Below are 17,161 nucleotides of genomic sequence, written 5' to 3' on the forward strand. Positions count from 1 at the left end.
GCCGTAGCCTGCTTGCTTAAATGTTGTGGTTGTAAATAGAACTTTTGATTATATTACAACCAATATTCCCAAATAAGCACACAGCTATGTTTTCAGAAACGAAGACCTTCAATCAAAATGTTTATAATCACTTTAAACGAATTATAGTACTTATTTGGTGCTATTTAATTCCTTTAAAATTCTTAACAATAATTTTGGAAAAAAAATCCTGTCCAGGGAAGAGTCCAGCTTGTTTGTGTACACTCTTTAATTGGAGGTGTGGTCAGGACAGTTTAAATATGTTGGTCCCTGAAGTCTGTTTTTACACACTTGCAAATGTTCATACAGACTGCTTTGGTTGGTGGCGGATTGGCCAGATTTGATGGCTAGTTTCTCACTTGTTGGTGAGCTTCTGCATTATTTTGCTTTTGGTAATGGACCTGTGATCTTTTGGGCCAAGGAGATCTCCTGTATCTTAATCATTACTTCCCATTTACTGTGTAGCCTGACATACATCTGCAAAAAAGTGTGTCCATTAATATGAGTTGCAATTTTACAAACCGGTATATGGCAAGTGATCTGTTGTTTGAAGTAAAAAGTATGAAACCATGGAGTAGTTCTGTCCTATCAGCTGAGCGTGCCCTGTTGTACCTTAGCATTGTTGCTGACTAGGTGCATCACTTCATAGTCCGTCTTCTGGAGCATTAAAGTTCCTCCTTGACCTTAGAAGTTTGACAAATTAACTAATGGTCCAATTAGTCCTAGCTTTTTTCAGAGCTTTCAATCCCATCCAGTGGTCTTCCTGAGTGAACTGGAATTGTATTTAGAGAGAGAGAGAGGGAGAGAGAGAATAAATGATTATTTTTATAGAAACTGATTCAACTTTCACTACCTCTCCTGACATCTGGTACCAGTACACGGGCGACACTTTCACCAAACTGTACTGCTTAAGTATAGGGCTGGGTACTCAACTCAGTACTTTTTAGGCACCGACCCAGTTGCCTCTGAAGTATCGATTATCGAAAAATGCCTCGTCATTCAAAACCCAATTTCAACACCTAATGAGTGAATCTCATCAGCGTCAGTGAGCCAATCAGCATGCAGCATGCTTCTACCAAGATCTAATAATGTCTGTGATTGGCTGTCTAACGTTACACGTCGTAGAGACACGCAGGAAGAACTCTACGTTACACAGAGACGCTCACGTAGTAGGAGCTGAGACATAAATACAAAGATTTGTGCCGTAATGTGTAATGTCTTTTCTTTCTTTTAGGAACCAGTATCAAAGTCTTGGTATTGGTACCGGTATCAAAAAGGTATGAACGATACTCAGCCCTACTTCAGTATCATCCAACACATCATCACACCATTTTTCATGAGTGAACAGGAAGAGGATGGTACGCTGCTGTTTTTAGACACCAAGTCCATGTTTGAACGGGACAAAGTTACAGTCTCTGCCTCCCGGGGCCAGAGTTCCACGCCTTGATATGGAACAACTTAGCCAACCCTTTAAAGGACGAAGCCAACAACCACATTCGCGGATGACGACTATAATGTGTGGTTGAAAGGTCTGTTAAAAAGTAAGTGAACCGTGAGTTAAGTTTATTTGGTCAAACCCAATGTTCTTGTTGTCAAATGGATACTTTCAGCAGGATGATGACTCGCATTTTTAGTCCCTTTATACAGGGACCAACATTCATATGCTTACCTGTTGTTTAATTAAAGGGAAACATAATCCTAACAATATATAAAGCAGTTGTAAATGAGAATGTGAACCCGTACGGAAAAGGTACAGTATGTGATCTTTTAGATTATTTTATTAGTATCAGCGATACATGTTTTTCTTCACTACAAAGCATATGTTTTGGCCTAATGTAACTTGACTGCGCAGTGTACCATATATTAGACTCTCTGCACATGTAATGACAGATGATGACAAAATATTATCAAGTGATAGGACATGACTTCCTTCTCTTACTGAGGGGAAAAACACCATTTCATTCATATGACTTTATTGGATACTCCATAGATGGATGTACACATTATATTGTAGGCAAAACACTTAAACACTTAAACTAAGCAAACATGTGGTGGGAAGAACATTGTATTAACACCAGGCTATAGGAATCTTCACCAATAAAGAAAAACTATAAACAAATAAAATGTTGAAACCAAAGTACATACAAATGTGTGCAATTTGGTTATCAAAGTTGACGATGATTGAAGTATCAACCAAGGGGGAAATGAAGACGCGTGTTTGATGGAACTAAAATACATCTCAGTGAGTATAATTATTAACAAAGTTATCCATAGACCTATAGGATTTCCATTCATCATACATTCTATTAATCTATGATTATGGCTTTCACAAACCATAGAATAATAATGGCAAAAAACTACATATTGTCATATGGGGTGCACAAGTTGCGCACGAGCAAAACGCCACCACTACAAAAAACTCACAGGGAGCACCCTGGTAGCTCCCTGGTAGGGCGTGCTCCCCATATACAGAGGCTCAGTCCTTACCGCAGCGGCCAGGGTTCGAGTCCGAGCCGCGGCCCTTTGCTGCATGTCATCCCCCCTCTCTCCCCCCTTTCCTGTCTTCAGCTGGCCTATCAAATAAAGGCCAAAAATGCTCAAAAAAGTTCTGGGTTCTGGTAGCAATACCTCTGGCTTGGTTAGGAAGAGGGTGAGGGATCATCTGACTTTTTGCTGAGCTAGCAATTCCTTCTGGCAGGTCGAGGTGCCTGTATAGAGGGGTGTGGTGCCCGATGTGGGGGGGGTAGGCGTTGGGGGCATGAATCCTGCCCTCTCCCAGTGAATGGCCCTGCTGTAGAGAAGGCAAAACTCCCATCAAGGCAAGGCATCCTCTAAAGTAGTTGTCGGGGAAGAAAATGTTTTGTGTTGCACAGCAACAGCAACAGCATACATTCCTCTGAATGGCAGCATTATAAAAACAAGGTCTATAGAGGAGATTGCAGATTCATTTTGCTTAATGACTTGCTTGACACAGGAGTTTGAGAGGCGCAAATACGAGACATACTTGACATTCAAAATGCGTCAGTACTAGCTAAGAAACTCGTAAAAAACATTCAGTCACCGTTCCACAAAACTGTTCACGTCCCTTTATGCTGCTTATTGAATTTTTGGCAAGCACAGCTCACAGAATATTTTGGCTCTACTGCAAACAGCTCGCACTTATGTGTCTGACAAGTGCATCCCCAGTTCATCAGTCTGTGGGGGGTCACTGTCACCTAGCAACTCTGTTTCAGGCACTATCAAGTCCTTGTTGTGGTCCAGCTCTTGCTGGGACGCCCGGTCAGCCAAGTCCTCATCATTGGTCTTGGAGTCATCGTTTAGTAAAGCTGCTCGCTCTGTGACAGAAGTGTTGGAGGGGGCAGTGGTGACATAGCCTGTAGACGTGGATCCACTGCCACTATGGTGAGAACCGGCTTTGCTAACTATCTGTGGCGGGTGGTGCATCTGCTGGTGGGGCATGGGCATGGGTATCTGCATGGGGTAAAAGTTCTGCAGGTATTGGTAAGCTGGCATGGGGTGGTATCCATTGACGGGGATGTAGAGCTGCTGCGGCACCATCTGCCGATGCATTTGACCCTTCATGGGCAGGAACTGGGGCTGATGGAATGGCAAGCTCTTTTTAGGGCTGGTGTAGCGCGACGCATTGGCTGTGCTCATGCTGATGTTGCTAACTGGGCTGGTGCTGAGAGAGCTGGTCTGGGTGGTGTTGCTGGTGCCAGATGTCTGAGCAGAGCTGTTATAGTTGGACAGGTTTTCCCAGGAACGCAAGCGTGTGTGGATGTCCTTGAAGCGAGGCCTTCTTGCTTGGAACTCGCTCCAACACTCCAGCATGAGGGTGTAGATCCAGGGTGGGCAGTCATCTGGACAAGGCAGGAGCTGGTGGCTGCGTACCATCTCAATCACGTCCTGGTTGGAGTAGCCACAGTACGGCTGCAGACCGTAGCTGAAAGTCTCCCACAGCAAGACCCCGTAAGACCAGATGTCCGAGTCGGTGGAGAACTTGCCATACATAATAGCTTCTGGGGACATCCAACGAATGGGGAAAGGGCTTGTGCCCATGAGGTTGTAGTAATCAGCAGAGTAGACGTCTCGGAACAGGCCCAGGTCCAGGATCTTGATGCTGAGCTTGTCAAAGACCAGAATGTTTCGGGCAGCAAGGTCTTTATGGACTACTTGCTGGCTGGAAAGGTACTCCATTCCGGCAGCAATCTGGGTGATAAGATGAAGGAAATCAGCCTGCTCGAGTGTGGATTTGACTGTCTTGCCATCATCTGAGCTGCCAACGTCTGAGTTAGGGGAGCGCATCACCAGATACTCGTGCAGGTCGCCAAGGCCGGAGTAGGTGAATATCATGCTCATTGGCTGCTCTTTAGTGACCACACCCAGCAGACAGACAATATTTTGGTGTTGGATGTGAAAGCGGAGCATGGCTTCGTGGCGGAATTCCTCACAGAGAGTGGCATCCACTTTGTCCTTTAATGTTCTGATGGCCACCACTTGGGTCTGCTCGCCAGGTGCCGTGCCGTACATGTGGCCCTTGTAAACCTTGCCAAAGCGATCCTCGCCAAGCTCCTCCATAAAGCGTACTGCTGACATGTTAATCTCCCGCAGCTTGGCCTGCAGTCACAAAGCAATAAATACAATGACATGTCATCAAAGTGTATGGCCAACAATAAAACCTAATGTATTACTTTAGCACAGGAATGCAACAGTTTATAATCCAGCTGTACGGACGTCACTTTCTTTTTCATTACTGGGTGTTCAGACTCTAAACCAACACTGCATTCAAAGATAACTATAGCACTGCGTTGGTGGGGGTGTGCTGCTTCAGGTACCGAGAGATGATGAATAAGATCCTCAGATTGGAGTTTGATTAATAGATCCATGGGTTTTAAGGTTTATCAGACACCAAAACACTGCACAGTGGTTTATAATACTATAAGAAAGGATTTTTACAACTCTGGTTCTCACGCTAACAATCATTTTAAACTCTGTACATTCAGCAGGTAAACAGTAGAATCACCCCGTTGATGTTACAAAGTAATACACCCTGAGTGACCAATAAAGTGCAAGGGTTCTCCGTGTGCTTTGTAGTTTGGTAACACTATGCATCACTTACAATGCAGAATAAACTGATATTGAAGCCCCATCTTCTACCTTATTATTACCCTTACACTTTATCACGGTGCAAAATCCTCAATGAATTTGGGCTCAATCATTTATTTTGCGTTAAAATGAATGAGGGGGCTGTGTTGTCTAATGCAGTGCTAATGTCGGTGTGAACGCGGCCATACATCAGAAAGAATGTGATGAAGTAACCAATGAGACTCTGTCCTGCGTGTGTCCTGTGTGTGTCCTGTGTGTGTCCTGTGTGTGTGTGTTCTTGTTTAACTATATTCGTGGGGTCCAAAAACTGGGAATACAGTATACTTGTGGGGTCCGGACAGCTTTGTGGGGCCCAAATACTGGACCCCACAAGTTTAAAGGGCTGTTTGAGGGTTAAGACTTGGTTTTAGGATTAGGGTTAGAATGAGGTTCTGGTTAGGGTGAGGGTAAGGGTTAAGGTTAGGCATTTAGTGGTGATGGTTAAGGTTAGGGTAAGGGGCTAGGGAATGCATTATGTCAATGACGGGTCCCCACAAAGATAGTGAGACGCACTGTGTGTGTGTGTGTGTGTGTGTGTTACCTGCTGTTTCTGCTGACTGAGGAGAGACAGCTCCATGTCCGGGCTAGGTGAGCTGCTGAGCTGGCAGCGGAGTGGTGTGTCCGACGATTCCTTTTGCTTATTGCGACACATGCAAACCAGAAAGAAGAGGCAAGCGATGACCAATGGGATGGCGATCGCAGGGATTAGAATGAACAGGATCTCCTTCCTGGGGTTCTCTGGAGGCTCTGGAGAGGGGAAGATAATAGAGATAGTAGTGAGTTAAGTCCTCTTTGAGTTTATCTCTGGATATATAATGTGTGGTATTTAGAGTACCCCGGTTCAAGAGCAATAGGAGTAAAAACTCCTTTGTTCCATGTTCAACAACTCGGTTTAATTTCCACATGTTATGTAGAACTTTTAGGATAATCCACGTTTAAAACTACATCCACCCTCACGGAGCACAGAATTCTCATCAGTTCCACCTGGTTTGGTCTTAGTGGAACAAATGGGTTCTGTCCCCTGAAAATCAAAGAATGAACAGAAAAACTACTGAGGGCCCAGTGAGACTTTAAGATCTCAGAACAAAAAGTGAAACAAAGGGACAAACTGAACTCATTACAGATGTACCATATAGCTGACATTGAGCTTAAAGGTCCCATATTGAGAAAAATGAGATTTCCAGGTCTTGTTTCATTATAAAGCAGGTGGAGGTGCTATATAAATCCTATGAAAGTATGAAAATGCTCAATTCACAGAGATATGCACACAGCCTGTATTCAGAAACTGTGCCTTTAAACCAGGCGTCAGGACTTCCTGTACGGTTGTGATGTCACAACTGTTCTATACATAGGTAGAAAGTTCTGCTACAGTGCCGTTACAGTCATTCTCCGGCTGCAATGACCCGGAAATGCTGACCAATCAGAGCAGACTGGGCTTTTTCAGGAGGAGGTCTTAAAGAGACAGGTGCTAAAACAGAGTGTTTTAGACAGAGGGGAAGTAGAATACAAGTGTATTCAGACAGACAGTATGAGAAATATGTTTTTTGAACATTAAAGCATGTAAACATGTTCTAGCAGAAACCCAAAACACAAGTATCAACATGAAAATGAACATGCCATGGGACCTTTAAAGCATCTGGCTGACTGTTAAGATGAGAAGAAATCCCATGGCAACCAGTGGCAATATAATGTACACTATAGCAGTGATGCCACGCCTGGTCCTCCAGAACCTGAGCCCTGACTATTTTTTATCCCAAAAATATAAACTCCAGCAGCTTTCTAACTGAACTAGACCGATTATTGCACCACCCGCAGCAGCTGCACACGTGTGCCTCCTCTCATGCTTCTTTGAGCTTCTTTTTTTGCCCGCCACTTTAAATAACTACACCGTAGAAAGTTGCAGTAATTAGAAATGGTGCGCGGATAGACAGAAATAGAACATGCCAGTAACTGCCTTGAATAAAGAACTGTGCTTTTTTTTTTCAAGTTGGAACTCCCACAGTTTGCAGGAAGAAATAAAACCACAGTTTATATGTTAGGTGGACCACTGTGTGACTTCATTAACTCAAAGCCACCTGCTTCCAACCAGTGGATCTAAGTAAGTACTTTGGCAGAGCAAAGGAGGGACTGGGATAAGACAGGCCAAGAGAGGGGAAAGTTTTACGATTTCCAGAAGCTGAGTTCCTGTTGACCTTCAAAATGTCCCAGGACATTTTTCAGCAGTGGCTGGTAATAACCCTGTCTGCACTTTGATTGGGCCCTGTGGTCCACCTGACAGAGGAACTGTATATATACACACATCAACAACAGGGACATGTGAAGCCAATAGCTTCTACAGCACATCATCATCCTCCAGGACTAATGGACAGCTGCGTCGAGGAGTAAACTTCTGTATATGTCCGCCTGCTCTACCAGATGAGCTAACCCGGCCACAGACAAAGATGTTGTTTGAATGTGAGAATGATAGAATACATTGCCTATACTGTTCCATGAGAGGCAGCACCATCTGTTGTTCACACAAGCAATGTACCAACCAGTAACACTAAACTGTGTTAGGGGCCGATCACACCAAGACAAACTTGTAAAGTTCCTCCACCATTAAAACATGAAGGAAATGGTTCTACTTCTTCTTGAGGAAGAAAGTGGTAAAGTAGTAAAGCCTGCCTCTTGCTTGATTTGATTGGCTGCCTAGGCCAGTGTGACATTGACGAGCGGTGTGACTTCGCAACTTCCGCAGGAAAGTCGAGAATATTTGAACTTGTATGCACGCCTAAAAACGGCTAGAAAAACACGACGCGCGACACCAGACAGAAGGGAGCGTTAAGCGTGCCGTCCAATTGTAAAACAACAGCGACCCTTGTTGGTGTGATTGGCCCCTTAGTCCATACATGTTGACAAAATATCATTCGTGACAGCGTCCTGGGGTTGTGTGCGCTCACATTGGTAATGTGATACTTTGGCTCACACAACATGCCAGCTGAGGACTTAAAATACCTTGTTAATGTCATTTGACCAATCAAAATGCACCACTTTTTAGATTTACCCTTCAGCTTTCTACATGATGCTGGGAAATACTGTTGAATTACCATCGATTGCCCGTTTGAAAACACTTCATCAGAATGACCACATTTTGAGGTACATAGATTTTTGCAACCATACAGTTAGATATCCCTTGATGAATGCCTAAAATTAAGACTACATCTAGACTGCTACGTTTTGGTTTATAAAGGAATATCTTCTGCTACGTTTCCCCCTCTCATCCCCCCTGCTCTGGCGTTTCCTCTCTCATTCCCCCTGCTCTGGCGTTTCCCCTCTCATTCCCCCTGCTCTGGTGTTTCCCCCTCTCATTCCCCCTGCCCTGGCGTTTCCCCCTCTCATTCCCCCTGCTCTGGCGTTTCCCCCCTCTCATTCCCCCCTGCTCTGGTGTTTCCCCCTCTCATTCCCCCCTGCTCTGGTGTTTCCCCCCTCTCATTCCCCCCCCCCTGCTCTGGTGTTTCCCCCCTCTCATTCCCCCTGCTCTGGTGTTTCCCCCCTCTCGTTCCCCCCCTGCTCTGGCGTTTCCCCCCCTCTCATTCCCCCCCCCCTGCTCTGGCGTTTCCCCCCTCTCATTCCCCCCCCCCTGCTCTGGCGTTTCCCCCTCTCATTCCCCCCCTGCTCTGGCGTTTCCCCCCTCTCATTCCCCCCTGCTCTGGCGTTTCCCCCTCTCATTCCCCCCTGCTCTGGCGTTTCCCCCCTCTCATCCCCCCTGCTCTGGCGTTTCCTCTCTCATTCCCCCTGCTCTGGCGTTTCCTCTCTCATTCCCCCTGCCCTGGCGTTTCCCCCTCTCATTCCCCCTGCTCTGGTGTTTCCCCCCTCTCATTCCCCCCTGCTCTGGCGTTTTCCCCCCCCCCTCATTCCCCCCTGCTCTGGCGTTTCCCCCCTCTAATTCCCCCCTGCTCTGGTGTTTCCCCCTCTCATTCCCCACTGCTCTGGTGTTTCCCCCTCTCATTCCCCCCCTGCTCTGGTGTTTCCCCCTCTCATTCCCCCCTGCTCTGGTGTTTCCCCCCTCTCATTCCCCACTGCTCTGGTGTTTCCCCCTCTCATTCCCCCCTGCTCTGGCGTTTCCCCCTCTCATTCCCCCCTGCTCTGGCGTTTCCCCCCTCTCATTCCCCCTGCTCTGGCGTTTCCCCCCTCTCATTCCCCCCTGCTCTGGCGTTTCCCCCTCTCATTCCCCCCTGCTCTGGCGTTTCCCCCTCTCATTCCCCCCTGCTCTGGCGTTTCCCCCTCTCATTCCCCCCTGCTCTGGCGTTTCCCCCTCTCATTCCCCCTGCTCTGGCGTTTCCCCCTCTCATTCCCCCTGCTATGGTGTTTCTGAGCCCCTAAAGCGGCGACATTAGGAAACACTTCTGACCCGTTTTGGTTCTGAATCTGCGGAGGTTGTGTTTCAAACGGAGACCTTTGACAACACCGACACTGACGCCAACGTTTCTCCTCCTGATTGGGTCTTATCGGTCACGACGTCTCCTTCTCTGAGACTAAAGCTACTAACATTACCATGGCAACTACCAGCAGTGGGCGGAGCCTCCACGCTGCCTCCTGTTTATACCCAGTATACCAGAATGATGATGAGATATGAGGTTTGGGCGTGTTAGTTTAAACAGAGATTAGTTCTTCTACTGGAGATAAAAACACTTGGTACACCGAGATCACTTTGGGATCAAAACTCAAACGTAAAAAACTCAAATGTAGCGATGTAAATGTAGCCTAAGAAAAATGCCTCAAATTTCTAGCCACACTGGTCATGGATTAGAATACTATTTTAATATCAAAGTACTATCAATGAATATGTGTTGCAGCACAAAAAGGTAACAGTGCCGAGACAGAAAAGTAGTATCGGTCTTGGTTCTTGGTCATATGCTGATTCTCCTTTCAGTGTAATGTCCCTGCTGTTCCACTGGCTTATGGCTGGTATTTAACAGCATTGAAATACACTGATTCTTACTCACATATGTCACTGCTGTTTATGATATGCCACCGCTGCCTTGTGCAACTTATAAATGAAACCTCACTCACTGGCAGATTCTACATTCCACCAACATGTTTGGTGGTGTATGCTGATTCTTATTGGTTAACACTTTGACTACTGGTACACCGCTGCTATTCTACTGGAGGAATGGCAAAAGAGCTTGTCATCTGTATTCCACTGGCTGACAAACTCACTCCATACAGGCATATACCACTCGTTACTGGCAAAAAACTAAAATGAAACAATAAATGGATGAGACCCAAATTTGGGCTGAAATACCAATATTCAAGCCTTGGTTGTATTACTGTATATTCAAGTGGCAAGTTTCAAGTTTTAGAGCAATGTCAGCATTTTGGTTGGACTGTAGGGAGATTTCCTGAATTTGACAAAAAAGTGTATTGGATTAGAATCACAGAATCCACCTTTAAGCGAAACTAAGACATGCATTTCATCTCTCTGTGCACGTTTCACCCTGTGCTGCTGCTTGGGTTGCCTTTGGGCTAATGTGACAGCATTCAATATAGCCTTGAGCTGTGTTACTACAGAAACGTTTCAGGTCGGACTGCTGCTGTGACTTTTAGGTAAGAGGGACTCAGGTGCTTATTTAGACATGAGACTGATTTGTAAAATTGCCATTACCTTTACATAAGAGGTTCCTGTCTGAAAAGGGATAAACTGCTACCACAAAAATACACTGTAGTGTCGGCATAATCCAGTGGAACACATGTGACATACATTGATGTGTTCTGGGCAACAACAAAAAAGGTTAAACCGTCTAACACCAATCTAGATTATTTATCAAAACATTTGTTATGTGTTAAGTGACTATATGTAACTTTTAGATGTTTGTGAAGCTGTGTAATGTTCCATCTGATGATCATAAAAGACCTGTAACAGCAAACGAGACTAACAGTGAGAAGAACGCTAGTTTTATGTAGATTTTATTAATGCCTCTGCCCTGGTCCGATTTTTCCAACAAAGTTGCGATTTTCGGCAGGTAGACGACATTTTAATGTTATTTTCGAAGTTATCTGTTGTAGTGATGGCTGATACTGGGGCAGGACCATCACAGGAAAGAAGGAGATTAAACCAAGAACAACTGAAAGAGAAAAGGGAAAGACGACGGGCGAAACCGAGTCACACTCGGTCAGGCTTTCAACAGATGGAGACAATTAGAGGATTGTAAATGATTTAAAACGTCCCCAAATGGCCCTCAGGTATGTAATATGTCCATTTCATTCATAAAATAACTTTATGTGTGTTGTGGTTGTAGTCAGTAGCAGACATTAAATCACCTTCCAGTCCCCCTTCCATTTAGCGCCAACGTTTTATTCCTTTTAGTCCGTGTTGGTGTTGGCCTACTATTTTCTTTTTGTCCCCCTGTAACGTTACCTGTGTAAAGCGTCCGTGGGTTTCATGAAATGTGCTATATGAATCTAAGTTATTATTACGTTGGTTGCTACAATAAACTCTTAATGCTCTGGCTCGTGACCCAGTGACAGTGATACCTGGTTTATCTCACCAGACATCCAAAGGAGGCCAAGTTACCGTATGACCTCCTGGTAACACTCACTCAGTAATCTACAGCACAACAACAAGAGAAGAGCTTTAGGACAGCAGGTGTGGTTAAAACACTACCGCTTTAGTCCAAAGGGGACGCCAGAATCACCACAGACTGAAAGTTACATATAGACACTTTAACAATCCAAGTAACTATTAAAAGTATAATTATTGCATGGTGGTACTTACTGCAGGGCTGGATGTCACACAGGTCCACCCTGACCTGAGGGTCCAGGGTGAAACACCAGGGCGCCTGCATCTGGCCCCCTGGGTTACGGCAGAAGTTGTGACTTCCCCAGAGCTCGGGGTACTCCTGGGACAGGTGGTGGCTGTGAGGGTACTGAGCGCTCCACGGCTGGCAGTGATGGCCCGACGCAGTGATGCTCACTGTGCCCCTGTAATCATCCCCGCTTCCATTGTAGCAGCTGTGGTCCGAGGGGGAATCTGTGGAGCAGACAGGGACTCAGTGTGGATGCTCCTACACACTTTACGAGAGGGGACTTACATTTCCAGGGGTTTACAAAAATTATTGCATTTTCAGAACTTCAGTGAGTGACAGTCCTGTGATTTGTAACATGGTCACACATTTTAACTGGACTGTTGTTCAAATGTTATTCATATTCTTTTTTTATATTCCACATTGTGGGGCTTAATATAGCAAAGCTAAATAGTACGTTACTACTTTGGATGGAATAGTTCAACGTTTTCTTTCTTTCTGAAAGTGAGAAGACTCATATCAATCTCATGTCTGTGTGTCCAGTATCAGGATGTGGTTAGCCTAGCTTAGCATAAAGCACGTGCTTTACTGTGCTTTATGCTGCTTTATGCTATGTGCATGTGTGTGTGTGTGTGAAGCGGACAAAGGGGAATGATTTGGGGGAACTGGGACAGGCAAAGGGATTAAGCAATAAAAAGTAGCAAAAAACCCCCAAAACTTTTTAAAACTATATGTTAGTCTTTGATAAAAAGATAAAGAATGTATAAAGAATTTAATTAAATGGATAAATAACTTGTGTTTCAGTAAAGGACTGTTTAAACTGACCAGCCTCACTAAGTATCAAAGTGTATCAAAGAGGGGGAAAGGCTCCAAGTTGTTGTAATAAATGTGTGTGTGCATGCCGTAGCTTCCACCTACATGGACCCAGTTTTTCTGCTGGCACTCCTATCCTCATACAGGAAGCAGCTTCGGCGGTGCCCGGCCGCGGCAGCAGGTGGCAGCTGGGGAGCTCCAGCTGCATGAGGATCATGGGATTGGACCGGGCGATGGTGTACTCGGTGTGGCACAGGTCGTTCTCCAGGGCCTCGCACTCATCTCGACAGAGCTGGCGGCGCCGCGGGGCCCGAGAGCCCTCGTCACACAGCGGGAAGACGTAGTAGCAGAAGGACGGGATGGCAAACCTGGAGCATTGGTCCGATAGGTGGGTGGAGGTGCCAATCATAGTCAAGGCGGCTGGGAGGAAGGAAACAGAGACTGTAACTGTAATCTCAGACATCTCTAGTAGTTACAGTTCTACCCAGCTGTGTGTTGGTAACTCAGAGTCAGTTGGTTGTCTTACCTGTAATGCGGTTCTCACTCTCCCCCTGCATCTGCAGGGACTCGACATAAATGCTCTGGTTGCCAATGAAGCGAGCACAGGCAATGCCTCGGTATGGCTGGCAGAAACCTTTTTCACGCGACCTGAAAAGAAAAACAAATTATGCTTTAAACGCCAGCCAAGAAAGCAACAAAAAAAACCCAGAGAAAACTAAGTCACTTTATTGAACCCAGGAGGTAGCTCCCACTATAGCTATGTACTGTAAGCCTGACTGATATATTGACCAGAGCTAATATATTATATGTATATAGGTATTTAAGCTTATTACAGATAAATTGGTGCATTGTTAGAGTGAGCATTAGGGCTGGGTATCGTTCAAAAAATGTCAATACCAGTACCAATACCAATACTGTGACTTTGATACCGGTTACTGAGACTTTTTTCAATACCAATTTTATAAAACAAAAAAGTCTCTACGACGTGTAACGTTAGACAGCCAATCACAGACATTATTAGATCTTGGTAGAAGCATGCTGATTGGCTCACTGACGCTGATGAGATTTACTCCTTAGGTGTTGAAATTTGGTATTGAATGACGAGGCATCTTTCGATACTCGTGTCTGTAAACTCGGGGAAAATAAAAAAGCAGAGCGCTTGTGCACACAACAGGGTGTTCAACGCACCCCCGTTTCCGTTTCAAAAAAACCTGTAGCTATGTTTTGTCGGGGCTGAACGTGGCCCTAGTGTGGGATTTTGGCGCTGAACAACCTTCAGAGTTTGAGACTCGACACCGGGGCCAGTTTTGACGTTGGCCTTGAGAACTGAACGCCTACTACCTCCAGCTGGATTTCTTTTTGGACCAGCCACCACCAACAACAACAAAACTTGAACAAGAACGGTGAACTGACAGCGTCTGGACTGGCTGCTTGTGGGGAGCTCTGGGTCGGAGCTAGCTGTGGTTGCTGAGCAGAGGTAAGCCCACTGCAGCCAGCCTTCTCCTGACTTAGCACACTTTGTTAAGGAATGAACTCACTGTAGACACGTCAAGGGCCCACCTGTGTCATTCTCATGACAGTATGTCGGCTGACAAGTACCAAGAAATTGCAGTTCAGATATTTGTATAACAGTATGTTTAAAGTAACCCTCAAATAGTTTGCCCACCAAATGGACAGTGGCCAACTTCACTCTGTTGGTAGTCCAGGCTCGGTCCACCAGAAAGCTCAAAATAACATTTTTAAAATGAAATGTCCTGCTCAGTACATATGTTGGTCTCAGCTTTAATAACAACATTTCAGGGATCCCTATCAAAAGTGTTTGTTAGAAAATTAATGAATTAATTATTGGATTCTGCAAAGAAATGAATTGGCAAACAAAAACCCAGTATCTTTCAGCCTCTGATTACTATACATAATCCCTAGGAAATATGGGCCAGAAAAATGAAGCGAGATATAAAGTGCACAAAATCAGAACTGTACATGCTATAGATCAGGCCTTAGTTGAGATGAGACTTGTATTTTATTTTCTCAGTACTAGGCATGAGATTCTGACGGTATGATAACATTCAGCCAAAACATCACAGTTTCACAGTATTGCAGTATTCAATTTAATTAAATTTTATTTATAGTGTCAAATCATAACAGGAGTTATCACAGGACACTTTACAGAAGGAGTGGGTCTAGTCCACACTCTATAATTTACAGAGACCCAACAATTTTGCACGACAGTAGCGAGCAAAAACCTTTAAATGTATTATTTTGAAATGTCTGGGTAAAAAAAAACAACTTTTTTCTCCATTAAACACAATGTATTTCACTTTTAAACACACTGCACACGGGCAGGGAGAGGGATTTCTAAACTGCACTTTCTGTCCTTGAAGACTCCAAAAACAGCTCATACCACAGGAACGGTATGACGGGAAGTTTTAGTGGTTATGAAACCGTGACTTTTTCAAACTGGTAACCGGCCCATAGCTAGTCAGTACTGTGAGACTAAAAAATACATTTCCACAAGTATCCTAAGTTGCACCAAAAGCTCTAAGGTCTATTAAACACTACCAAGAGTCATAATATTAGAATATTATTTTGCAGTCAGCCCTCAGCCGCAGCTCTCAGTGGAATCAACGTGCCACCATTTATATTTCTCATCCACACACACACACACACACACACACACACACACACACACACACACACACACACACACACACACACACACACACAGCTGCTGCCAGGCCAACAGTTCACCGCTTGTTGACTGCATATCACTGTGTGGATCACTCATTCCTGGAAATCTCTTACATCTATTATTCTATTCTTTTTTCTTTTACTCCCCATATCTCAGTATGAGTACTTTAAAACATAATGTCATGGAAAAGTCATTACCAAACAGACCTCTGGCATTCCTTCTATGAAGAGAAGCAGGACTCTGGAAGCTCTGCATTTACTTCGGAAACTTAATAAAGGGACTGTTACTGGAAATGTTGAATGAGTGAAGAACCAATAGATAACTATTATATAATAAATACATGTTAATTATTGGCAAAGGCTGTCAGAACACCTTTAGTCTTTAAGTCACAAGGAGTCAGCATCTACCACAAACGAATCAACCATTAAGATCTCTGCTGGTACACCTTACCGACATGACATCATCATGACATCACTTGTGACAACTCGTCGTCAGTGAAGCAGCAAGGACCGTGGACAACGACTGAATCAATACTGGAAACAGACAACTTTAACAGAAATTGAAGATTTGAATTCATTTTTTTCTTGCAAAATAAAGCAAGATAAAAAATAAATAAAAATGTTATTAAATAACCTTGTGTGACATTCAGGGACACGTAGAACTGTCAAAGTGTCCCTGAGCAAGACGCTGAACCACGAGTTGCTCCCCGGACGCTGTATGTGTAGCTGTCCACTGGTCCTAATACTTAGATTGGGTTAAATGCAGTGAATTTCACTACATTGTACTGTGTGTATGTGACGATTAAGAATAAAGTTTGATCCTTTTGAGAGTGATGGTGATTATCTCAGAGTGAGCAGCGACTCTAGAGTCCTAGTGAGAGAAACAAAGAGTCTCCTCTGTTCTTTCTGACCATGGTGGAACATCTGGAGCAGGAGAAGTTAACCCTCTCCTTTATTTCATGTTGTTAATGGAGAAGGAGAACCAGGAAATGAGTCGGGCCTCCTACAGATGTCGACAACAGACCAAAACTGCTCTCAGGATCGACCGGGAAGAAGTCAAAGGTCATAGACCAGGAATCAGGCGGACGAAGAGAAATCAAGGAGGAAGTTCCCATCCAGAGAGCATCTCTGAACCCCCAACATGACCGAGGGTCCATAGTGAGGCCCAGTGGTGTGAGAGCCTGCTCACAGATATCAGTCAGGTAGTACTGGAGTCTGGGAAACAATTAGAAGAGTTCATATGGAACAACGGGTATAAGCCACTCTTAAAGCATGATATATGCTTCTAAAGTTAAATCTACAGAGTGGTTACGTACGTAGGTACGTGGAGATACCGACCCTATGCTGTAGCCTGATGTACACCTCTCAAAAAATGTAACTACACGTCTCGGCAATGCACATGGCTTGGTAGCGTTGCATTTCTCCCCCGACTCATTTCCTGGTTCTCCTTCTCCATAAACAACATGAAATAAAGGAGAGGGTTAACTTCTCCTGCTCCAGATTTCACACCATGGTCAGAAAGAACAGGGGAGACACACACGCACGCACACACAGGCCCCGCTATTCTATTAAAGAGATCGACACACACCAACACACCAGTATAACCTTCAGACCACTAACGTAGGCTACGGAGAAAGCTCTGCGTGGAGCCTCCGCAGAACCATAAATCACGCTTAAAATGAATAAACCAATGCCAGTAATATATTCCTTCAGGT

At 44.7% G+C, this 17,161-nt stretch overlaps 1 protein-coding gene across 1 annotated transcript in view; it reads right to left on the reverse strand.

Annotated features, from left to right (window-relative positions):
* Window positions 1-1,778: 1,778 nt before the first annotated feature.
* ror2 (receptor tyrosine kinase-like orphan receptor 2) overlaps window positions 1,779-17,161 on the reverse strand; it is a 58,802-nt gene continuing 43,419 nt past the window's right edge. The window contains exons 5-9 of the mRNA XM_078272027.1: window positions 13,285-13,406; window positions 12,864-13,178; window positions 11,918-12,172; window positions 5,705-5,910; window positions 1,779-4,635 (exon numbers count right to left, since the gene is read on the reverse strand). Coding sequence (XP_078128153.1) covers window positions 3,178-4,635; window positions 5,705-5,910; window positions 11,918-12,172; window positions 12,864-13,178; window positions 13,285-13,406 — 2,356 coding nt within the window. The 3' untranslated portion in view covers window positions 1,779-3,177. The remainder of the gene's footprint in view (window positions 4,636-5,704; window positions 5,911-11,917; window positions 12,173-12,863; window positions 13,179-13,284; window positions 13,407-17,161) is intronic.

This window comes from Sander vitreus, chromosome 16 (genome assembly GCF_031162955.1).
Source record: "Sander vitreus isolate 19-12246 chromosome 16, sanVit1, whole genome shotgun sequence".
Taxonomy (NCBI): domain Eukaryota; kingdom Metazoa; phylum Chordata; class Actinopteri; order Perciformes; family Percidae; genus Sander; species Sander vitreus.